The 25,380-nt window shown below is 38.5% G+C and overlaps 1 protein-coding gene and 1 long non-coding RNA gene across 5 annotated transcripts in view; one reads left to right on the forward strand and one right to left on the reverse strand.

Annotated features, from left to right (window-relative positions):
- Positions 1–25,380, reverse strand: part of tbc1d8 (TBC1 domain family member 8) — a 48,000-nt gene that overhangs the window by 12,901 nt on the left and 9,719 nt on the right. Inside the window, exons 2-10 of one of the 3 annotated variants that reach the window (XM_062975381.1) lie at positions 24,947–25,102; positions 17,538–17,656; positions 14,599–14,827; positions 13,637–13,877; positions 6,301–6,508; positions 5,075–5,269; positions 4,271–4,438; positions 2,584–2,734; positions 198–412 (exon numbers count right to left, since the gene is read on the reverse strand). In XM_062975381.1, coding sequence (XP_062831451.1) covers positions 198–412; positions 2,584–2,734; positions 4,271–4,438; positions 5,075–5,269; positions 6,301–6,508; positions 13,637–13,877; positions 14,599–14,827; positions 17,538–17,656; positions 24,947–25,102 — 1,682 coding nt within the window. The remainder of the gene's footprint in view (positions 1–197; positions 413–2,583; positions 2,735–4,270; positions 4,439–5,074; positions 5,270–6,300; positions 6,509–13,636; positions 13,878–14,598; positions 14,828–17,537; positions 17,657–24,946; positions 25,103–25,380) is intronic. The other 2 variants (XM_008121265.3, XM_062975382.1) reach the window with 2 other exon arrangements.
- Positions 17,110–21,783, forward strand: LOC103280908 (uncharacterized). 2 transcript variants are annotated; one of them, XR_507518.2, is made up of 3 exons: positions 17,110–17,155; positions 18,172–18,308; positions 20,846–21,783. It is a non-coding gene; the product is annotated as an uncharacterized LOC103280908 (long non-coding RNA). The 2 variants fall into 2 exon arrangements; XR_010004319.1 differs by having other exon boundaries at positions 17,118–17,167.

The following is a 25,380-nucleotide window of genomic DNA, read 5'->3' on the forward strand; positions in this document are numbered from 1 at the left end:
CACATTTGCATGTTTTTGACCTGTTAGGTTGGCAGAAGCTGGGGCTAACGGTGGGAGCTCACCCCGCTCCTGGATTCAAACCGACGACCTTTCGGTCAGCAAGTTCAGCAGCTCAGCGGTTTAATCTGCTGCACCACCGGTGACTCCTCCTGAAGCCTACAATTCTTAAATATGTGCTTTATGTACAGATTTTTTACCTGGCAATAGCCAATTTTGGGGTTTCTATGTGCATAAGCTGTTAGCACTCTTCTCAGGGCAGCAATGCCTGTTTCACTCTGGAAGGCTGGGTGTTCAGGTAATGAACGGTGCAAGTCTCGCTCGATTTCCTCCGTTGCTATGCAACACATGCCCATGGACACTTCCACGAGATTCTCATAATAATCAGGATGGGAATACAAATCAGTCACAGCATCTGAACCAGAGGTAAATGCAAAACAGAAGGCCAGTTATAAAGCTGAATCTAATGAAATATAAACACATTATTTTCCCAAAGCACCTTGGTGATGATGCTGTCTCTCCTAGTATCTATGAAACTAAACTCTACATAGCTAATATATCCCTTAATTGAATTATACTGAAGCATGCAGCAATATATTTTTAAGGGCAAACATTATCTGAAATACGGATGTAGAAGATCAAATCCTACATGATAAAACAAATAATTTCAGCAATTCCCTTCTAATCTGTAGGAATACAAGGGCTTCTGAACAATTGTTGAGCCCTCCTTGTACTATTTTGTCTAGGACATAATTCAGGAAAAATTATGTGCACAAAGGTACATGTAGTTTTTCTGTGGAAAGAGCATATCACAGCAAAGAACTGTTTTCTACACAAAAAGTAATATTATATGCTGAGGATAGTCTACTGTGTATAAAATACCAGTATCAACCGCATAGAAATTACTGCTTTGTGCACAGAAAGCATATTTTGAGCTCACCAAGCATGTCTTCTGAATTTGCAAAACTAAAAACAAATTTACAATATGTAATTTGTTCCAATGTACTGATTTATATACAAAAGACATATTTTAATGGAAGTAAAATGCATTTATTTACAAAAAAAGAAATGTTTTTATAGAGAAGCTCAAAAATATTGTGGGTTTGCCCAGAAAATATATCAGACAAAAATATTTAAAATCTTGTCTAGGGGAACTTATGCATGTGTAAGACATCAAGAAGATTTTCAAAGATGGGCAGCCATAGTCTGCAAGATGCTGTTAAACTGCAACTCCCAGCAGCATTGTCCAGCACAGTCAGGGTCCTTCCACACAGCCATATAACCCAGAATATCAAGGCAGAAAATCCCACAATATCTGATTTGAACTGGGTTATCTGAGTCCACACTGCCATATATTCCAGTTCAAAGCAGAAAACGTGGGATTTTATTCAGCTGTGTGGAAGGGCATCAGAAGCATCATGAGAGTTGTAGCCCAAAAACATCTAAAGGGGTCTCAACTGCCCACCCATGCCCTGTATTAAAACCAATTTCAAAGGAATAAATGTAACCACACCCATGTTGTATGCCTAAGTCATAACTAACCACACTAAAAAACCCTGTTTGTCACAAAGGAAATTTCTTGGAAGTCTTAAGCCTGTAAAGATAAGATCTTAGCAATATCTGCTCAGTTACATGCACTACACTATTCTGAAGTATATATTTAGTTTTACAAGATAGTAAATGTTAAGGGACAGAATTTACTTTAGTCAGTTACGAATGTATAGCCCAAGTGTTGTTAATTTTTATATTCACAATCCCTAAGTATTCCCTCATTTAAGGTATGTAGGGGTGATTCTCCTTCTCATTTTGAAGAACTGTGCAGAGGACTTTGGGTGTGTAGCTAAGCGAGAGGACTATCTTCCTATCCTTACTTTACACAAAGGGTGGGCAGAGAAAGTGGGTGCAATTTCCCCATTCCTGCCTGGAAGGTTACATCAGCATATATTTGGCACACCAGATAGATATATAATCTCTTGCAGTTGCCATTTTTCCTGATTTGGAGGTATTTTTCAGGGTTTATTATGATTATTACGTTTATACCCTACTTTTTCTCTCCACAAAGAGGACTCAAAGTGTTTCTGAAAAGGGACAAAGTTTTCTGGAGAATTGGCTGTTTTTTTCAGGTGGGTGTGTGTGTGTGTAAATATTGGCCTGATTTTTTTTTTTAAAAAAACCAAAGTTTGAGTGGGCTAGAGGAAGGAAACTGTTGCACCTGTGCGCGAGGGGGGTGTCTCTCTGGAGAGTTTTCATAGGGAAAACTGATTTTTTTAAAATAAAGTGGGTACTTTTAGGGATTTTCTAGGGTCCTCAACAACTAATGAGCTGCCTCTTTGTCTACCCATGGTCTACATAGTATTATATATGTGAACTAGAACTGATTTTTTTAGTGCCTTACTCACTAAAGGTTTTTATTTGTATTAGATGGAAATGAAACCATGAATCTATTCCATTTCTTGTTCTCGTTTCAAGTCCCCAAAAAGAGGGTGATGGAGAACAATCTCTTCTGCTTTCTTCTTTCAGTAAGTCAAAGAAGTGACCAAGAAGCTGCCTATTTCTCTTTTGAAAGTCATTATAGAGAGCTCTCACCTGAGAAAAGGAGCCACAGTTTGCCTCGTAAAGTTTCGGGGATTCCCATAGCAACAAGTTTCCTAATTTTTTCTGTTCGAAACATACAGACTGTTCTGCCATACTCAGCAAAATGATCATTCCACAGACTCTCTTTGACTTGTTCCCTAGACTGAAAGCCAAGAGATTCATTTTAGTTATATCATAGTAACAGAAGTCTCAATGCAAGAAAATGGTATCTCACTAAAATAAAAGTATTTCTTTGTATTGATAGACTAGTGGACAAAAAAGTGGAATGTAGTGGGCAACAGTAGTCCCAAATCTTGGCAAATAGGTATGCAGGTCCACTGAAATAGGAAAACATTTGTAAATTTGCTTTTCATTTTCCAAGTCTGTAGGTCATTATTCAATTCAGATTGTTCAATTCAACTCATTATTCAAATCACAAACAGGGCAGCAGAAATAAATGAAACATCTCTTCTTTATATTTGATGTAATACAGATACGTATATCCTATTTTTTCTTCAAACAGAAGGTCCAAGAATAGCTGACAAAAAGTGGAAAATATTCAAAACAAATTTATCAAAATGGTAGTCAACACATTAGTGTTGACATCCTGTTGGTGATACAAACATAAGTTCAACATATGTCAGTGTATATTTTTGCAGTGTTGTTGTTGTTGTTGAGGTTGGTATTCTTTTCCGCCCTCCGTAAACCCAGAACACAGAATGATGGCTGGAATCCAGTTCGAAAGTTATGAATGTGTAAGCACTGTAGTTACAATGCTATACAGTGAATCTTGTCCCAATCCCCAATTACTGGGCAGCAACCATTGCAATAAATGGGTGCCTGTTCCCCTGTTGCTCAGAAGCAGCTAACATTCCTATCCTCATATTAAAATCTCCCGAGTGTCTGGCAGGATTAGGACCCCTGTCACAAGTCCTCATCATATTTTCATAAGGCAGTGAGTAGAACTGTTAGCTGTCTTTTGAACCACGAGAGAATAGAATCTTGATCACAATGGGTGCTGCCAGGTAAGTAAAGACCAGGAGACATTCCTGGTCCCTATGTATCCCCTAAACCAATGGCTATGTATAGATCATGATTATGAAATAGTCATGAATGTGTAACTCTAGGTTCACCGAGACCTCTAGAGAACCCTGGAAGATTTCAATGATTGATATCATAGGTCTGCTGCATTTGGTATAAAAACACAGCCAGGCCATTTTCCAATCCTTCCCCCACGCCCACTCTTCACCGTCACTAAATGGGTCTTGGGAGGGGGGATGCAGCAGCTGGACTGTGAATATGGTGGAGGCTGAATGGAGATGCAGTTCAGAACTTTTACAATCCAGAATGTTTGCACTACAATTCAGCAGTGTCTCAGAACCTTTTCACTATGCTCTCCAGGACTTCAGTCTATATATGTCTAGGGCTGGAATTTATCATGGTGTGTAGGTAACCCCTTCAATGGAACATGGGGAGGGAAGGAAATCTGCCTACTTTTGGCAACATCCCTGGCCTGATTTAATTCCAGAAGAGGCTTTTTTTCCCCCAAATACGAAATTACCAGAAATTCCTTTTGCTTTTAGAAATCAAACTAAAAGGTGGCAACTTTAGATGCTACAGAAGGTAAGGTGCTGAGCTCACTGTGTTTTTTTAATAACCTACTTTCAAAATTTGCTTTAAAATTATTTTTTTTACATACCATCCTAAAGTCCAGTCCATCTGCTGCAGGAGGATGAAATGCTGAACTTAGAGCCTCTGCATTCAGCAGGTGTCTATTATTCCTGTCGTTTTCATCCCTGTCTTTGTTTTGTGAAGCTACTATTCCTAAGTCCCCAAAATCATAGTTGGTATGTGATGAGTGCAAATTCTGTCATAAATAAAGGAAACAGAGCTGACTTGATTGCAAGTACAGTCTAGATTCAGTAACAGCTAAAAACAATAAAATAGTTTAACAGCAGACAACGACTGTAATCTTGCAGATCTCAGTATAGTGTAGTAGGTCCGCATGAAGATTTATGCCAGGCTGAGCCATATCTCATGCAACTGGCTTACTGAACAACTTCTGAAGCCCCCCCCCCCCTGCTTTGTAGACAGCATGCAATATAACAGAAAAGTATGGCTTCATCCCCAACCCTAGAAGCAAAATGATGGCAGCAGTGCTGAGACCTCTGGAGAATGTTGATGGAGATGAGGAGTAACAGCAGAAACGCACCTAGGTATTTTCCTGGTTCCCTCAATCTCCATCCACATGGAAATTGCCGTTTGGGTAGCACAGAGTGCAACAGAGAAAAAGTGGGTTTTGGTGAGGGTGCACTGGAGATATATTATAGTTACATGAGGGAGATATGCCTCCTGGTACAGTGTCTCAGCCTATATGCACTTAATCTTAAGGCAACACAGCTATTAATATTTTTGTTTTAAACACAAGCCTTTCTTTTAATTTAAAGAATATTAGTTAAATACGCCCAATGTCCAGGTTAAAAAGAAGTCAAACATTTCATACCGGATCTTTGCTTTTTGAACTATTACGGAGTGCTGGATTGCTGGCCCTCACTTGTTTCAGCCTCAGAAGCAGACTCTCCACCAGGGTATCTCTATCCTTCAGGTCAATGAACTGAAAGGCTGTCTTGCTTTTGATGCTAACGATGATTGGGTTAGGAAGAAGACTAGTGTCCTCCATCTTCTCAATACTGGCCACCTGTCATAATAAAATATATACAATGTATTCATCCGTAGAGAGCCAGCATGGTGTAGAAGTCTGAACACTGGACTAGGACTCTGGAGAATACGGTTCAAACCCACTTAGCCATGGAAAACCATTGGTTGACCTTGGGCAAATCACTCTCTCCGCTTCAGATGAAGGCAAAGGCAAACCCGCTTTGAACAAATCTTGCTAAAAAAAAACCATCATAAGATCGCTATAAATTGGAAATGACTTTAAGGCACACAATAACAAATTCATCCATAACACTTGGAAGACATTCTTGGTACTCGTGTGCTAGAAGTAAAAATCAGAAAATGCTGTATAATATGTATGTGAATAGCACAAAATACTTACACGATCTTTATTAACAGAGCACAAAAGCCCCATTTGATGTCAGCATGCAAGTACCTGTGTTTATCTTCAGTACATTTGTGGTAGCCTTAACAGTAATAACACCATAGCTTAGATCTAAAGAACAACCCTAGTTCTATGTACCCAAGGCAATTCAGACATGACTCTTCAAGAATTTCTTATGTTGCAAAGAAATTATTTTCTCAAAAATCAAAGATAATTTGAAATCGGCTTTAAAAGCCTGAACTCTTGACTCTTTGTCCATAGAAATAGTGCCCTACTGAGTCATCTCCCAAGGTCTATCTTCACAGCCACTTTTTAGAAATGCCACTTGTACACGTGCATTGAAAGGGTAGTAAAAATCCAGGATGAGCATTATGCACTGGCAAAAGGTTGTACAAGGGAATTCAGATATTAATGTGTGATAATAATGTTGCTGAATGTGCTTTGGAAAGCTGAACGTTGTTTATTTATTTATGTATTTATTTTAGTCATTTATCTATGACCTCTCAATCCACCAAGTCCTGAAGGTGAAGATTATTGCTCAGTGGAGAGAAGCCAATTATATTTCAATGAGTAAATCTTGCTTGATAATAAATACGATATACAGCAGAGTGACTGGTCATAAAAATATGGTTTTTATACCAAAAAGATATGAGAAATATAAGACTGACCTCTACAAGTGGAATAAGAACGTTACAACAACCATCTTCTTTGCTGGCAAAACAGATATAGCTATCAGAGGCAAACAGTTTTCCAGCTGTGTGACAACGGCTGAAGGGAGTCCACAGGGAACAGTCCATAATTTCATGCAGCTTCTCTTTTTTCGGTAACCTGAAGAAAGCTCTGAAGTACTCATTCCTGGCTCTGGAATCAAGATCCCTTGAACGATGGAGGAGAACAAAATGTATTTCAAACCTGAAACTTAACACCAATGCTGTTTCACAACAACATTTAAAAATGAAGTGCCATATTAATAGTTTTGGGGACAATTGATATATGTATCAACTTTTTTTACGATTAAGGATTGTATCAGACTGAGAGCGCTCCCATACAGTGCCGAAATCCGGGTTTTAAAAGTGGGTTTAAAATCTCGGGACCTGACGGCAGGTCCACACACAGACCTGTCATTCCTGGGAAATGGTCCCCTGCTGTCCTCACAGTCTTACTTTGAAGTAGATCAAGATGGAGGGGGGACAGGGAACATCTGGCGGAAGTTTTTCTTTAAAAAAATTAACTCTGTTATCTGCTGGACCATATATGTGCACATGCGAATATCTTAATATAAATATAAGTGAATTTTCATGTGCGCATTGAGGTTCAGCACATAACTGAGGGTTTTTTTTAAAAAAAACAACAACTTCCGTGGAATCTCTCTCTTTCCCAATTGTTAATTCAATCTTTATTTAATATTATAAAGTGTAAAAGAAAAGAGTTTCAGAGAGTTCTAATTGCTCTTCATTTGTGCTTCCTTTGAACCACCTGTGTGTCCATTTGACAGCCTGATCAGATGTTTCAGGCTTTTAAAAAGTGCACGTGCACTGGAGCAGTTGACACGGGGGGAGGAAAGGAAAGCACATGTTTTGAATCACTGCAGGGATATAGTTATGCAAAGGTGCACATTTTTCGGGCGGAATCGGGTTTTAAGCGCACCTTTTAAATATGTGCTTTTTAGCTCTTAACCCAATCTTTCCTGCACTTTGGTTAAACATCATTTAGCCACCCCCCTTTTTAACCCGCTTACTTCCAGGTTTAGCACATGTGTAGAAGGGCCCCAAATCACACTTAAAGATGGTTACCACATATATTCATGTATAAATCGAATTCATGTATAAGTTGAGGGCAGGTTTGGGGACCAAAATTATTTATTTTTTAATGACCTGTGGGTAAGCCAAGGATAATTTCGGAGAGAAGGGAAAGCGCCAATGCCAACTCTAAGTACCAGCAGCCTCTGGCCACCATTTACCTGCCCAGACTTTAAAAAAAAACAGAAGCAGTTAGTGCTTCTTTTAAGTTAATTTTCCTGTGATTAATGAAGCTCTTGTCTTTCATCACGCTACTCAGAAATTGTTTTTTCCCCCACAAAGGTTATGGTAAAGTATTCACATTGACAGGTGGATAAATTGCCTCCAGCATATTTTTAACAAAATTCCTAGACTTATACATGAGTACATGGGGTAAATAGAGTCAATGGATTTATATCAGTCTAATAGGTTTGTCCTTTTAAATACAAACTACACATTAGTGATTCTTGGTTTTTATACAGATGTATTGTTGCATGAGAAGTAACCAGAATTCTATTTTAACTTCTTAAGTTGGTTCTACATTGCCAAATAATGCCATTTACTTTCCGGGCCCAATTCAAGGTGCAGGTTATCACCTACAAAGCCCTAAACGGTTTGGGACCCACCTACCTTAGAGACCGCATCTCCCTCTATGAACCCACACGTTCTCTTCGCTCGTTGGGGGAGGCCCTTCTCTCGCTCCCACCACCCTCACAGTCGCGGTTGGTGGGGACGAGAGAGAGGGCCTTCTCCGTCGTGGCCCCCCGGCTTTGGAACTCGCTCCCTAGAGAGATCAGGCAGGCCCCTACCCTCCTCTCCTTCCGGAAGAGCTTAAAAACCTGGCTGTTCCAAAAGGCCTTCGATGTTTAGTTGTTGCTGGATTGATCTATCTGTCCATTCCATAATAGTCCCATTGTTGTTGTCTTGCCATTTTATACAGCACTTTATTGTCCATTCAACTTGAGATTTCCTTTCTCATTTCGTAACACTCTACATTCGCCTGGGTTCTACGAATTAGTCTCCTGTTTTTAACACTGTATCCTGCTTGTTGATTTTAATAATTGTTTTTATTGATGTTGATGTTTTTTACTGGGATAATTGTTTTATTGCTTTGTTACTGTTATTTGTTTGTTTTATCAGGCCTGGCCCCATGTAAGCTGCCCCGAGTCCCTTCGGGGAGATGGGACGGGGTATAAAAATAAAGTTATTATTATTATTATTATAAATAATGCAGTTCAAACTGCATTATCTGACAGTGTAGAACCAGCCCTAATTAAGCACTGACAGACTGGACCTCCTTCTCCCAATAAATTTACTCATCTATAATGAGTTTCATATTTACAATCACTACATAGTAATTGATGTTCATTTTGCAGGACATCAGCAGTCTAGGAAATTCATTCTGCTGGTGGTCAGAGAACATAAAAATGACATTTCAGTCAAGTTGGCAGGTGTCATGGAAGGATACTTACTTAAGTATAGAGTATACAGTATAACCAAAGTAGATACAGAATTCTGGCCAGCATTTATTTCATGTGTAATAGACTTATTATATATATTCCTTATTGTTTTAGGACACAGCAGGCATATTTCAGCCCATGGACTAAATGTACAACATTGTGTTTTTACAGCAACTATCTCCCACAAATTACACAAAAATGTGAATTCTTCTCTTGAATCCTCCAGGGACAGAGATTCTCTTTAGCAGCAAGGTATGGCCCCATAGCCTTATTTTGCTCCCTCGCCTCAAAGAGGTGTTTTGTGGAATAAGTTCATTTTGTTTCTATTCCCCAAGGCTAGTACAACTTTTCAGGGTACAAAGAGAACAAAACTGGCAGCCTGACTGTTATAACTTTCTCCCTCTACTTTTGGGCTCTGTCCTAACAAGATTTTTTTGCAAAAGGAAGAAGAAAACCCTTCAACATGGGACCTCTTTCTCATGGAAAAAAATCCTGCTTTTAGATTGGGAGTCCTCAAACTAAGGCCTGCTGGTTGGATGTGGTCCTCCAGTGTCTAAAACTTTAGACTTATGGTTGAGCTGAATCTCAAACGATATAAAGGCACACAACAGCAAGCATTCAAATTAACTTGACTATCTCATCAGCCAAAAGCAGGGCCACACTTCCCACTGAAATACTGGAAAGTTTATGTTAGTTAAAATTGTTCATTTAAAATATTGTATTGTTCTTGCATGTTTGTTTTTTTTGCACAAGTAAGATATGTGTAATTCATATGAATTGTGCATAGGAATTCATTCTTTTTCCCCCCAAACTACAGTGTGAGTCTGGCCCAACAACAGTCCCAGTCCCCAGGCAATCATGTGAAAGCAGCTAAGGATTTGAATACAATAGTAAGTGTCCTCTTCGTTCCTTTGCAAAAGAACATCAAATGCATACTTAACAGATAGGATCAACTTTGACATTAAGCTCAAGGTAAAAATTAACCACTTCTGAAGAAATTTTGCCAAGAAAACAAAAAACCCCATTTTTTGCCTTCAGTTCACCATAAGGCAGAAATGACTCAAAGGTTCAACAACAAACCAACAGACTACTGATTTTCCATGCCTTTGGAAGACTTTAGTTTGCCATGTTCACTAGTGCACAATCTGTTTTTAATCTCAAGAGTTCGAAACATATTGATTCTGAAATACGCACTTAAATAATCACAAAGACACACGCAATCCCATCCCTTAGAAGTCAGGTAATAGAGGATTTACAGGAATGCTCTCCACAGGAACACACTACTTGTCAATCAACTTTAGTTATTTTCTTGCTGAACACTATTCTCTTTGATAAATTCTTTTTCTGTGCCACTGAAACAATGCAAGGTGTGGGTTAGAAACATTCAAGGAGTGCCTTCTGGCATCTGTTCTCTATTTGACAACACAAAGTAAACAAACGTGTCCTGATGCAACACATTTAGAAGTTAGGATTCTCTTTTGATTTTTGATAAATGGCATAAAGAAACTGTACCTAGCATCATCATTTTGCTAAACTCAAGGGGGAAATTACTTAAAAATGCAGAGCAGGCTGTGGTTTTCTTAAGCAAGGCTTCCTGAGATATGTCAATAGATTGCTCTATTTTACTAAAAAACAAACAATGGAAAATAGTATACAAAAGGAATGCAAGATTGTGTTAATGATCAACATTTCCTAGCAGAAAGAACTCTAACAAGACATGTAAAGATATGCTCTTATGACTAAGCTTTCACTTAGCTCAGCACTAAAATATTTTTCCATTCTGACCAAAGCAGAAACAAACTAAGATAACGTCTCTGTTTATGTTTGCAAAATCTTCTTAGCCAAATACATATAAAAAGAGAAGGTGAATGACCAGCCTTCATCTACATTCAAATGTAATTTTTAAAATGGGCTGGATGCTATTGTATTGTATTTTTGTATTAAATTGTACAAATGCATATAAAATATTTCTATACAATGCCTATGTATGAGACCTTTATTCAGAGTTCAGCTGATAAGAAGTCAAAAATGTTCAATGTAAATTAAAGATTCTGTTCTATTTTGATAAACGGATTGTGGTATTTTCCCATCATTTACATATGTTCATAAATTATATAGATTACAAGGTGTGTACAACAAACTGGAATAGATGTAATGGCTCCTTATACCAAATTCATACTGCATCCATTGTCCTGACCCTTCCTGTTATCTTTTGCTGACTTTGCCAAAATACATCTATAAAAAGAAGAATCTATTTGATATTTAAGATATGTTTTCGAATCATTCTAGGGGAATGTTGAGCTATTTGTCTCTGGTGACAGTCTGATCTTTATAGGGCCCTGCTCTGGTCCTCAGCTTGAAACTCAGGAAGAGGGCAGGAGCTAGCTAGGCTAGTTGAAACAAGTTCAAAGATAATGGGTATACTTATACTGACGACAGTTTAAAAATACAGTGTTCAAATGATGTATGGTGTAGAAAGGCGAATTAAAGACTTCAAACTGGGATAAGGAAAAACGGGATACTCCAAAATAGAGCTTGTAATGCATATCAGTGTGCTTAGGTGTAAACTACGGTGCTCCAGATCTCTGCAAATGCCCATTAGGCTTGCTCACAGATTCGGTTTGGTCAGTTCTCTTCAGCCAATCTGGCTTCTTCAGCTGGCCATTATGGTAAGGGCTCAGCCACCTTGGTTTTTTTTTTGGCCAAAATGGCCCACATGGCTGCCGGGTGCAGTTTCTTCCCTTCTATTTGTGAGTACGCAGCGCATGCTTCCCTAACCCGTTCCTCAAACCCAGGCTCCCTTGAAAGGAAATAAGGAAAGGGTCCCAGGAAGGATGCTTCCTTAACCCCATTGCTCAGACCTAGACTCCCTTGAAAGAAAGAAATGAAAAGATCCCAGGAATGGAAAGGAGAGCTTTGTAAGTTCCTCATTGCTGCCAATTGGCTGGATCTTCCTGGATCTTTCGGCTGCCTAGCCGAAAACAGATTTTTCTATTAGTCAGTTTTCGGGAAGCTCCCAAAAACGGATCTGGCTACCCAACGAAATTCGGATACCAAAAATGGATTGCCCTCCAGTAGAATTACCCAAGCCTAATGCCCATTATATAAAAGGGCAGTGATCACAATACTTATGTTCCACACTGACTATGAAGTTGTTCCTGGCTGTCTACATGAAGTCTAGGGATGTCTGGTCCTTATTGCGAGGTAAACCAGATTAGACCAGTTTAGCTCCACACTAGGAAAAGTTAAGAGCATACACCAGAGTTTTACCAAAACTCCAGAAGAGCCCAGCAGTTTAGGCAGCATGATCTGATAAGGGCTGGTCTGCTGTCCACAGGGGCTCCCACTGCCATCCACTTTGCCCTGCATTCATCAGGATAGGGAAAGGGGAACTGATACGGCCCATGTCACTACTATCACTGCTGCTGGACAGTGGGAGTGGGAAGCAAAGAGTGCTCATGATGGCCAGAAGCTCTCTTGGAGCTCTCTTGGAGCTCTGTAGTTGTCTGGGGCAATAACGGCAACATGGATGGTAAGGTGATGGTCTTGTCCTATCCATCCTGCCACAGGCTGAGGACGACCAGTCTGGGATGCTACTGGTCTGGGTTGATCGCAGCTTAAATGCCCAATGTAAATAAGCCCCAAAATGCTCCTGGCATTTTTGCAACAGTTTGAGCTTCTTCCCATGGGACCTGGTGTAGCTAGTGAGGGGTGACACTGAAGATGTGAGATATAATCACAATGTCAAGATTTTTATTAATGTTATGGTGACAACATTAGGTTCTGTAACTAATGTGTATAAAGAAAATAATGTGTTTCATTTAAAACAGACAGGTATTAGTTTCTGTAAACAGAGTTTTGTAAAGCAATTAAGAAAAACAAGAAAAAATAACAAGTATACCTTTTGATAGTTCTAAAAGCTTGGAATGGAAATTTTTCTACTCCAACTGTGATGGAACTGTGTTGATTTTAATATATTTATATGCTATGATTTTTTTTTTAAAAAATCTGATTTCTATGTATGTGTATATTGTATTTGTATGTTTGTGTGGCATTGAATTATTGCAATTTGGAAGCTGCTCTGAGTCTCTTTTGGGGTGAGATAGAGTGGGGTAAAATACAGTAAATAAATAAATAAGAGTCAAACTATATATGACACGACTAATTTTCTCATTTTATTTTCATATCTGTCAATTTACATGAGGGATATGTGTAACTTTTTACAGTAGAAGTTCATGTGACTGTATAAAGCCTCCTTGCTCATTTGCCTAATATATTTCCCTGTCATCTCAGCTTTAATTTCAAAGTGAACTAGATTGGGGAGAGGAATACCTGAAGTGATGGAAGGCAGGTAGGGGAGAGGATTCAGTTCCATTCCCTCACTTGCTCCTCTCAATGTAAAAATTCTCCTAACTTTATATATCAACAGAGATAAATAAAAAATAGCTGCCATTTCACTTGACTATAGACAGCTTGTAGGTGACATATCTTCAATCTGGAAGGAAGGGACGCTCAACACCCCCCCCCCCCGCCCCCCCCCCCGCCCCCCCGCAATTTGATCCATGAGCTTGTAGGCACACAGCAACAACAACAAAAGACCATGATTAAAAAAATTTAAAAGCTATTTCAGTTTTTTATTCCCCCTCTCTTAAACAAATCTGTTCTTTATTTAAGCTAAACTAATAAAACAAAGACAGCACAAAGAAAAAATACTACTTAACAGTAGTCTCTCTTTGATAAATAATAATGGGAATTTCACTACCTACCTCTTGGTGATCTGAGTAGGATCTTGTAAACCTGGATCCAGTTCAAAGATTTCATTGTCAAGTAGTCTGCGGAGAGTTACATCTGCCAACTGTTCCATTATCCTGAATGCCTCATCAATATTAAGGAACATGGAGAAATCACGCTCTTTACTTTGAGTAGTGATGCGGATAATGTCAGTCATAAATATATTGGAAGTTCTCTCCAGTTTCTGGACATCAACCCAAGGAATAGAAAGTTTTACTACCATTATAAAAAGAGAGAAAGAACTCTTTGAATAAAGGGAAGAATCCAGAATTTATCACACATAAACACCCAATCCACAAGCAGATATATACAAGGTTGTCACCACAATGGTATAAAGAAAGCAAAAATACATTTAAATATTTTGTCAGCACTCTGCTTTATTGTAATGATTGGTAAAATAGTGCTTCTTCAAGCAAATTTTATGAGCATTGAACATTTAACATCTTAAAGCAGGTCTGAATTAATATTTTAATTTTTTTAAAAACTCTTTAAAAAATGTACAAGAACTAACTATACTTCAACCAACAACCACTAATGAATTTATTTTCCTCTCTGCAGAATTAATTAAGAAATCCAAGGCAATGTGTAGCACATGATTTCCTGTAATCACAAGCCTTAAGCTATGATATTAAGTAATATCCTTCAATATTTAGCATAATGAATCCTTTGTGGCCAGTCAGGGCAAAGAACTCATAAGATAAAACCATAGCCAAGTTTTAAATCATAATTATTAAAGTGCGTGCAATATTGTTTCATAACCTCAAAACTTAGGGTACGTTATGAAATTAGTTAAATAAAAGTTGCCTTTGATCAGGGCTAGAACAAAAATGAGGCTTGATTATTTCAGATTCCACCAAGGTGGTTATTTTTAACTTTTACCAGTTTGAAAACTAAGTGCAGAGATAATTGACAGTCATAATAATATGTTTATACTTACACTCCTTGCCCAAAAAGAAGGAATAGAAACAAAGGTGATTGCTGCTCAGGTAAAGCCATCCCTGTCGAGGAACCTTGCCCTTCCAGCAGCAACATGAGTAAAAGGTGATCAGTTTCTCTGCTTCAGGAAAATTAAATCGAGTCTCAAATTTGACTAGTGCTTCTCTAAACTTCTCAGGATCCTCCTCTTGCTCTGCTAACTTACTGCTGGTTTCTTCTGCTATTAATGCCTATGTCAGTGATAAATAAATATGTTATGTTGGAATATAAAATGCTGATATGCAACTTAATAGTTATAAGTAACCAAAAGATTTTAAATATTTGTTGCTAAACAGATAATAGCATATACGTTTAATGATATACAGTTAGAATGTGTATTGTCCTTTAGAGTATTCAAGGTGCAATATTCAAATGTTGATATTGTACTCTATTCAAGAATTCTGAAAAAAGTCAATATTACTATTACATATTTTCCAGTGAGAAGATTTATGGCAGCAACAATATTCAAGCCAAGGATTTTTCTCCTGTCTATTGCTCTGCATCGGAAAACCTGCTCAGATATGTTATTTAGTTCCCTCAGTTTTAATATTTGATCATTTCTGAGAGCTACTCATAAGGTAAGATGTAACAAAAGCATGACACAAGGATTGGTGAAGGTTGTCTGACTTGACTTTGAAATCATGTTGTTTGCATGGAAAGTGCATAAAACGTTTACAGCCATTCCAATAAGGTTCTATAAGGTAATTTGATATTTATTTATTTGGTTTCACCTCGAGCTATCCCTAGGCATATGATAGATAAGAAAGCCATGAAATTTGATCTTCCGCTTTTACTTAGATCCTGTCTACCTACAATGGTCTAAAAACCCAAGTTCAATCCAAAGTCACTCCTGGATGTCTAGATGCTGTCCAGGGACTTTCACTCTGTAGCACAAGGCAAAACCGGTTAGTCTGGTTTTACTCCATACTGTGAGAAGTGGAGGAATGCTCAGTAATTTCAACAAAACTACAGAACAGCCCTGCACTTTGGGGTTAGTATAGACTACTGGACCAGCTCTAATCCAAACCAGTGCACTGTGCACACGGCATGCCGCTGCTGCCCATTTTTCCCTCCACTCCCTATACAAGGAAAAGGGGACAGACAGTGATCAGCGATGTCCTTTCCTTCTCTTTGGTCACCTAGGCACTTTGGCTGATGTCAGCAAAAGCGCTTAGCCATGGCCAGGAGCTCTCTGGAAGGCTGCCACAACAATAGAAACAACATAGCTGATTAACTGTGTAGAGAGGCCAAACCAGTTTCAGCCTGACTGAATCCCGTTTCTGCCGCTGCTGTGAGTTGGAGATGGAGTGACTGAAAAGCCAGCCTAGAGCATTTCTGCCATGGATCAGATTTCGGTGTTTGTGTAGATAAAGTTCTCAATTTACAGGTGGAGTATATAATTTTTCAAAAACATAAACGGCTGATTCTTCCTTTAAAAATATTAAACTCATTTGTTAGCTGTGAGGCATATTTAGGAGACCTACTGCCTTTTTCCATGTGTTCAGGCATTTTCTGCACCCCATTCAATTGCTGTAAGTCTCTGCAAGCCTTTACTTCATTTTTTAAAAGGAAATTTTGGAGGGGAAAGGTTTATATAGACCTTTAAAAAGTTGAGGGAGAGCCAAAATACTTCAAAAAACAATTACATTGCTTATTTATTTCATGTCAAAAGCATTGCACAAATAAGTATAAAACTGATAAAAACAGAGGGAACACAAGCGGTTAAATAACTTTTGACCAAAAATGGGCAACAGCGACTGCATTGTCTGTTCCACGGAAAGAGCCTCCTCAAAGACTGAGTAAATACAGTCTGGAATCCCCTGGGCAACGTTTCTTGTAAACGGCTAATCTTTCAAACCCAAAAGCATTGCTTTAAAACATTTTAAATGAAATGGCTAACAGCACACCCACCAGGCTTTAAGAATTCTACTGGACATTTTGGGACCACATCTTCCCAGACTTTACAGGGTGGAAGACATGGCTACTATTAAGGACTTGCGAAAGTAGCATGCCCCCTAAGAAAAACTAAAGAAAAGGATAGCATGAACTATCTAAGGGCCCTTCCAGACAGTCCCAAAATGCGGGACCTGTCTCATTTTTACTTGCAGCATCCAAATGATGCCTCAGGTAAAAGCAAATGAATGCAGAGTAAACTGTGTTTTCCCAGTTTACCTCATATTAATTAAACACCTCTAAAGATCAGGACCTTAAACTAAGGTCTGAGTCTTTAGAGGTGAGAGACCTGTGGGGACTGACTTCCAGTCCCCACAGCCATCCTGCTACTTCAAGCTCCTAAAAGCCCCAAAAGAGCAAGAGGGTGCTCCCCTCCTCTCCCAGCCCCCCTTTCACTCCCAAACTTACTGGAGGGGCCTGCAAGCAACACAGGCCCTTCTGCTGTCCTCCTGATGCTTGGAAATGACACATCAGGAAGTGGAGGTGGGGAGGGCATTCTCTCCTCCCCTTCCTGACACGTCATTTCTGAGTTTCAGGAGGACTCTCTGGAGGGGCATGCACTGCTGGTAGGCACACGGGTATGTTTGGGGTGGGGATTGCGGGGCTGGGGGGTTGCTGGATGTCATCCCAAATCCATCTTTGTTTGACCGAGGATAGCATCTGGCCACCTGCTGAGGGAAAGCCTGAGGTTGTGGAAGAGGGTTTTTACATGGGGTAAAATCCAGAAGGAAACTGGTTATTTTAACCTGCTTCCTCCTGGGTTTTAGAGAAGTGCAGAAAGGCCCTAAGAAGAAAAAAAGTTCAAGAGTACACTGTATCTACAGGAACACAGCTAGTACATTCTGTTCCTAAGTATATTGAAAGGAAATAGACTACTCTGATTCACAATAGCCCTGTTTGACTTATTTTAAAATTAATTAAAAAGATGCAGACGGGATATTCTCTTACCTTTATTTTACCTCTGACAAAACTAACAATATCTTCTTTATTATCAAATACAGACAAAGTGTGGAGCAAGTTTTGTTCTAGCCACTCCCAGTGATTATTTATTTCCTCAATTGTAGCACCTAGCACAAAAAAGAAAGGAGGAAGAGAACTGATTAAGATACCACTCTGTGCCAATTATTCAAATTCAAATTCTAACAACTATTATGCATAGATGGAACAAACATATTAAAACCAAATAAAATTTGCAACTGTATACTGTAGCCAAAACAAATATATTGCTTTTATCCGTATTAGTATTTCTAGGTTCAAGTCTGTTTGAAAATGCTTCATATAGCTACAGGTTGAAGAAAGTAATACAAAAGAATCTGTGCTTTCATAATGTGAATTAGGGTGTATGCATACTGCACAATTGTAACACTTAGATATGTCTTGACTGCCAAGCTTCTATTCTACAGAAGCTTGGGATTTGTGTTTCATGAGGAAATTAGAATTCTTGGTCAGATATTCACATTGTGTAGCTTTGCAGGGTGCATGCAGTGTTTCCCAAACTAGAGTGATAGGTCCCGAGCAAGGGGACCATAAGTGAAAATAATGTATTTGCAAATAAAACATTTAAATAATTGTCTCCTTTTAGGGAAGGAGGACCACAGGAAGGAAGCAAGATCAGAAGGGGGCCAAGGTTGGAAAAGGATGAAAAACACTGCACTAAAGGATTCTAAGTTCCTCTTTAAACTACAAATCTCAGGATTCTATAGGATGGAGAATTGGCAGGTAAAGTGAGACCAAACTGCAATAATTATTGTGTAGCTACAGCCATAGTCTTGGTTGTAGTTTTTTGCTTGTTACAATTTCTTACACAACAAAACAGTAAAATACTGATTCATCTGATCTACTCACGACATCATGTATGGATAGTTAAGGGCATGCATTTCCCACCATGACAATCTGAAGCTGAAGCAGTTTTATTTCTATAATCATACTCCATAACCACACCATTTAGCCTCAGTCCGAGGGCCTTTCCAAACAGGGCAGAAACCGTGGAGGAAGTGGATTATTTTAACTCACTTCCTCCTGGGTCTGTGTCCCCACCTCCAACCAAAACTTTGGTCTTTTTGGGGGGGGGGGTTATTATGCTTTGAACTGGATTATAAAGCACTGTAGGCTCATATAATTCAATTCAAAGTAAATAATGTAGATTAACTGCTCTGATAATCAGGATTATATGGCAGTGTAAAAGGGGCCTGAGAGCAATTCCTGAGCTACCATCAGACTGGATCTTAATGAGGTCTTGTCCACACCTATGGCAGAATGAGATTATTTCATACTGCAAAAATTGATGATTAAAATTATTTTAATTATTTCCTATATAAAGAAACACAAAAGCACTCTGGATGTTAAAAAATAACCCATCACCACATAGGAGATTAAAGGGGAAAGCTAACTCGAGTTATTTGCTGTTTTGTCCACTTTTTACTTGTGCTGAATTTTTCAAACCAGGGATCATTCAAAATTTGTTGCCTAACTATGGTCCACAAAAGCACAGTCTATTGTACAATTAGCAGGTCTACCACCTTTTAAGTTTCTATTTTCACTTCAAACTAACTTAATATATAGTACCCGAAGCAGGACTAAGCACACAGGAATTTAGAAAGAAAGGGAAATATGAATTAATACCTATGAGTAAATAATCTAGCATTTGATTCCTAATTTAAAATAACTCATTTTCATAATCTTGTATGTAATAAATTTACCCAACGCCCCACGAAGAGCCTAGCATTAATTTAATGAATGGTACCAAAGCAGCCGCTGTTCACTGATATAAGGGGCACATGAGAATGTGCAGGAGAAGCCAAATATCAGTAAGAGAATGAATGCAAGACAATGAATGCAGGAGGGGGGGGGGAGCCCTAAACTGCCTTAATAAAAGTTAGTTCTTTTCATAAATACAAGGAAAATATAATTTCCCTACAAGGACACATATGAATCTGCAAGGGAAGTGAAATATTAATCTAAAAGAATGAATTCAAGTCCAGGATTATTTGGAGGGAAAAACAATCATTATGTTAGTTGAAGTACTGGAAAAAGGGGAAGTATCCTTCACCCTTTCTGGGCCCTTACCGTAAGGTATAAAGGAAAAGGAGAACAGCAGCAGATGGCAAGGGTCAGATAAACACCATCAAGCCATAGTACTGCAGCCATTAAAGATACTGCACACTGCCTCATATAACATAGATGACAAACAAAGCTTTAAAAAATCCAATTTCCTTTGCTGTGCTTCCCATAGAGAACGTCAATTACTAGGGAAATTTTCCAGGAGTTAACTTCCTCAACAGGAAGGCCTTGTGATGGATCTTGATAAACACTATTAATCATGATAAGACTTGCACAAGTACATGCAGTAACACACACACACACATACACACACAGAGTAGCAAAATGGCTTTTGCAACCATTTCCCCCCAGAGATATAACAGTGCTTACTATTGCTATGGATTGTGGAGATATATCTGCCTGCAATTGGCTTTAATAGCAAAAAAATCAAAATGAAGAGCATAAAAGAAAAAACTTCATTCCTTTCATATTCCAATTTTTTTTAGAAGTTTCTGTTGCTCTTTAGAAAAGAGAAGAAATTAAAAATGTAACAACATTTCTCAGATGAACTATTTATACCTGTATTGTGACGTCCTTTCCTGAGAGAGCGGAACTGTGTGTGTGTGTGTGAGAGAGAGAGAGACAGACAGACAGACAGACAGACAGAAAAAGAGAGAGAGAGACCTTTTGACAGAAATAATCACTGTTAAGCTCAAGATCCCTGAAAAAATAATATTTTATCTATATATTAAGTTTTGCATACTGTTTATTGATTGTTCTAACACCATAAGCAGCTCTTTGTGAAAACAACGGTGTTTAAATTTGAATTCAGATACATTTTAAGATTTATGAAGTGAAGCCTAGTCTCTGAAGAATGATGGGCTACTTTATACATTTCTAGATACAAGAACTGAAGACTCTTTGGCAGTATCTAATTCCCTTCTCACTTTCTTTATGAGCTGACCTTTCAACCACTTCTCTTTGACTAAAATTATTTCTATCTTATTCTTCTTTCTTTTCAGCACACTTTCACAGTTTTTTTTAAAATCACCAGTCAAATGAATCCTTTCTTTTCTTCCACATTAACATACAAGAAATGCTTTTGGATTTAGAATGTGTAACATATGTATTGAATAGTATTTATGGTTATGAGCCATAGGCAAGGTGGCAGATATAAACTGACAACTTAAATTTAAGCTACTGTCTGTAATCTATAGGGCGAAAGGGAGAAACCTGCCAAGAGGAAGGCTCGCCAAGCCAACCCTGACCAGGACTGCCGTCCACCTGGAAACTGATATTCTCACTGTGGAAGAACATGCAGGTCAAAAATAGGACTCTACAGTCACCTACTTATCCACCGCTGAGACACTTCACTTGGAAGGCCATCATACTTGGACAATGAGGAATCGCCTACGTAAATAAGTATTCACTATATTAGTGTTATTTGCATGGAAAAAGCAAGACAGAATAAAAGAAGATATACAGCAGTGCACCTATAATCATTATAAGGTTGACTTCATAAAGTTACTCATGAAATCTTGTATACTCTATCAGAGATATCCAAATGCAGAAGAAACATGTATTCTATGCAACCAAAATAATGTGGAATCACTGATTCAATGTAGTCACATGACGCATAAGACAGATTCACAGCACAACTGCTGCAGCCAGTCTTACCCCACAACATTGTAAAGTGAGAGTTAGTCCAGAGCTTACTGGAAGGTGTGAACAGCTGGACTGGGCTGGATCTAGCCCAATCCACTATCCATACCACCAACAGGCCCACCACTACCACATCACCAGCAAGCAAGCAAGCTACTTCCTGATGATGTCACATTTCTAGTGATGTAATGTTAAGTGCAAAGCTATGTGACCAGAAATGTCATTAGCAAGACAGCAGTAGATGTATTTATTGGGGTGGAATGGATCACCATCTATTAGGATCGCAAATCCAATGGGGTAGCAGAGTTTGAGATGAGTATTCCTTGAGTTTATTTGATGCTTTAGGTAGACAAAGATACAAGCAGAGTTCTTTTGAAAATAACAATGACCATTTACTTATAACTTTATGTATTTAACAATACAGGCATATTTCTTTTGACAGGGTAAACTTCAAAATGTTGAGAGTTTGTATATTAAACTTCTTCATAAACTATATTGCCTTATGCAGCTATCTTTACTATGAGTCTACTTTAAAAGAAAACACAAGCCTCAACAGTTCCTAGCTTCTAACATTAGCTTCAGCACTCTAACAGACTTCTACACTCAAGCTGACTCAAGGCTCAACTGACTTCTAACCATCATCCTTTTAAAACTGGACATTTTAAACCGTCACTGAGTCAGTCACATGGTTCACAGCCCATCCCACTGCTTTAGTACAAAGAGACAATGAAACTGCAAAACCAAGTAAGACAAATACTTCAAGATATAAAAAGATATAATACAAAACAGACAAACATCAAATTGAGGAGGCTTGAGAAGGTTGTTATCTCCAACAGTATTGGCCCTCATGTGCTTTCAGCCTGGCCAGCCATGCAAATGGCTAAAGGGCTGTATCAAAGCATATCCAGAGCCCTTTAAACAGAATTTTCCCATGAAATATATACACCGCCATAATGTATCAAGTACAAAAAGCTAACATTGGAATCTTTTTATGTATAAATCAAATCAGAGCACATGCCTGAATACTACATACAAGTAGAACCATCAGTCTTTTCTAGCTTACCACTTATATTTTAAAGTGAAATAAAACATGCATCTTTCATTTCCAACAAAGGGAAAATCTACACATATGTTAAAATCCAAGGCTGGTCCAGAGTTGCAATATGTCAGACCAGTTTTGGGTCTGTCTCTGTCTGTCTCTGTGTCTGTCTCTGTCCCACAATGACAGCAAGACAGACTGTCCAGTGAGGTCAAAACCGATTCAGCCCCACTGAATAGTCATCATGTTTCCATTGCAGCTGCTAGACAGCCAGGAAGCTCTGAGAGAGCTTGTGGCTATCACCAGCACCCTTCTTGACATCAATCTCAGTGTGTTTGCCCTTTGCTTTCTGCAAGAAGGTCAAAGAAGCAGTATATAAAAATCAATAGCTCTGCTGATGGGAAACAGTCCACCTGTAGTTTTCCTGAGTACTGTTATTACTCCTATAAAACTCTTTCAGTGCAGCTAGTGGCAGCATGTAATGGCAAACAAACATAAATAATTATTTTCTGCATGGCTCCTTATGAGGGCCTTAAGCAGGCACACAAATGTTTTGGTTACCCACTGCTGATCAATACAGCATTGATTCTCCAAAAATAAATTACATTCTTACTAATACAGTAACTTTGTTTTGGTATCCTAATCTAATGAAAAGGCCTTCTAATTTTCAAGCCCCAATGTGGATAAAGGATTTGTCAGACAACAAAAAGGAAGGAGGATGGGGGAACTACAATCACAAGAAATAAATCTGAAGGGGAAAATACAAAGAAGTATTGCTATAAATGTAGTTTTCAAATCCAAACAGGAATTCCAAGCATGCTAGTAACAAATATAGTATAAAAAGTTCTCAAAGCCAAAAACAAAAATAAGAGAAAACAAAAAATATTAGCAATAAACAAAATTACACTGTGTTAAACAGTGGGTTGAATTAATTTGTTGAGAAGAAAATGTGAAGCAGAATAACCCTACTCACTCCACTTGCATATGGTTGAAAACAATAGGGGGCCTAGATTTTTAGTTTCTTTCAATAAATTGGCATGTCTTTCCAAGCAGAATATCATTAATGTGATAGTCTACACCAGAAGAAGACGGAAGGGAGCCTGGCAGTGTTTTTGGCTGTCCTCACTGCTTCCCCCTTTCCACCCTTTGGAAATTTTCTCTGGAGAGTGGATACACTCTCTGTAACTAGCAGCAGTTCTGAAAAGTAAAATCACTCTCCACTACTAGGTTGCTGTGAGTTTTCTGGTCTGTATGGCCATGTTCCAGAAGCATTCTCTCCTGACATCTCGCCCACATCTATGGCAGGCATCCTCAGAGGTGTAAGGTCTGTTGGAATCTAAGAAAGTGGGGTTTATAGGAATGTCCAGGTTGGGAGAAAATACTCTTGTCTGTTTGAGGCAAGTGTGAATGTTGCAATTGGTCGCTTTGATTAGCATTTAATTGCCTTGCAGATTCAAAGCCTGGGTGCTTCCTGCCTGAGGGAAACCTTTGTTAGGGGGCCCGGCCCTGTTTTTTTCATGAAATTCACAAGCAGGTGGACAATTTTAACAGAAAGGAGGAAACAATGAAAATGAACAAAATCTGGCTACCAGTATTTTAAAACTCTAAAATTAGGACAGTAAATAAAGAACAACGCTCTGAAAACAGGGAAATTCCAGACATGAAAAAATCCGGGCCAGCTAACACCTTCCAAAAAGGATTCCCTCAGGCAGGAAGCACCCAGGCTTTGAATCTGCAAGGCCATTACATGATAAACAAGGTGATCAACTGCAAGATTCACACTTGCCTCAAACAGACAAGAGTTCTTTCTCTCAACTTGGGTCTTTCCACAGATATATAAACCCCACTTTCTTAGTTTCCAACAGACCTCACACCTTTGAGGATGCCTGCCATAAATATGGGCGAAAGATCAGGAGAGAATGCTACTGGCACATGGCCATACAGTCCAGGAACCATACAGCAACCCAGTGATTCCTGTCATGAAAGACTTCACCAACACCCTCCACTACTGCCACCGAAAAGCTAAAGACAAGGCTTTGTATATACCCCAGGTGCAGTTGTACTAAAATGCAACCAATAAATCATAGCCCTTTTTACTTCAACCTGATGAATTTCAAGACATAACAATGACTTTTGGATACAGGATTCCACAATACTTTCAAAACAGAGATAATTGTATCCTGCAGCAGTAAAATCAATGAAGAAACTATACAAATGAAGATACGCGAAAGCATTACAGCTAGTGCAGAAACCACATCAGATGTACCTATTGTGTCTTTGCACTGCTTTAGCTTCTAGTGAAAGTGCCTAAATGCTCCCCAACAATATTTTCCAGTGTAGAATACAAAGCTACCATATCACAGAGGTTTGTACTGCTCTAAATGTTATAAATATCCTTCCAATGCACTTGATATGTGTGTGTATTCCTCATTCATTTTATTGTTATATCAACAAGAATTTATATTCTCTGAACCTACAAGCATTACACATTATATTGCATTATTAAATAAGCTCGTATTCAAAAAACAGTGCTATTAATTTGGGTTACCTTCAGCCTCTCCGACATGCAGACCACAACATGCTCCTACTTTAAACGTTTGAGTGGTATGCAACTCACCAATGGCTATGGCCCAGTAAACGTCTGATCCCGCCAATAACTCACCACATGCTATGGCAGAGTAAGTAGGTGATCCTGGCACTTGAAGCAAAATTCGAAATGGGGCAACACGTGCATTAGAATCGAGCACAGCATCCAAAGCACCTACTAGACGACCTGAATGTACACATAACAAGAAGAGAAATGCATATTAACAATGAATTATTCACTTTCAATACAACATGAATCAAATAAAATTACATGACTTACACAAGAGGTATACAGACAGAAACTAGGTTGTAAAATAAAATAAATCAGAAGGACCAGTTATGTGTCATTCTTTTGTCAGCTTGCAATGTTAAATCTGAATCAAAACATTCTATTCATATTCTGATAAAACTCCTAAGCCTGAACATTTAGACCTTATTTTTCAAAAAAAAAAAAAAAAAAAAGCT

Source organism: Anolis carolinensis, chromosome 3 (assembly GCF_035594765.1).
Source record: "Anolis carolinensis isolate JA03-04 chromosome 3, rAnoCar3.1.pri, whole genome shotgun sequence".
Classification (NCBI taxonomy): Eukaryota; Metazoa; Chordata; class Lepidosauria; order Squamata; family Dactyloidae; genus Anolis; species Anolis carolinensis.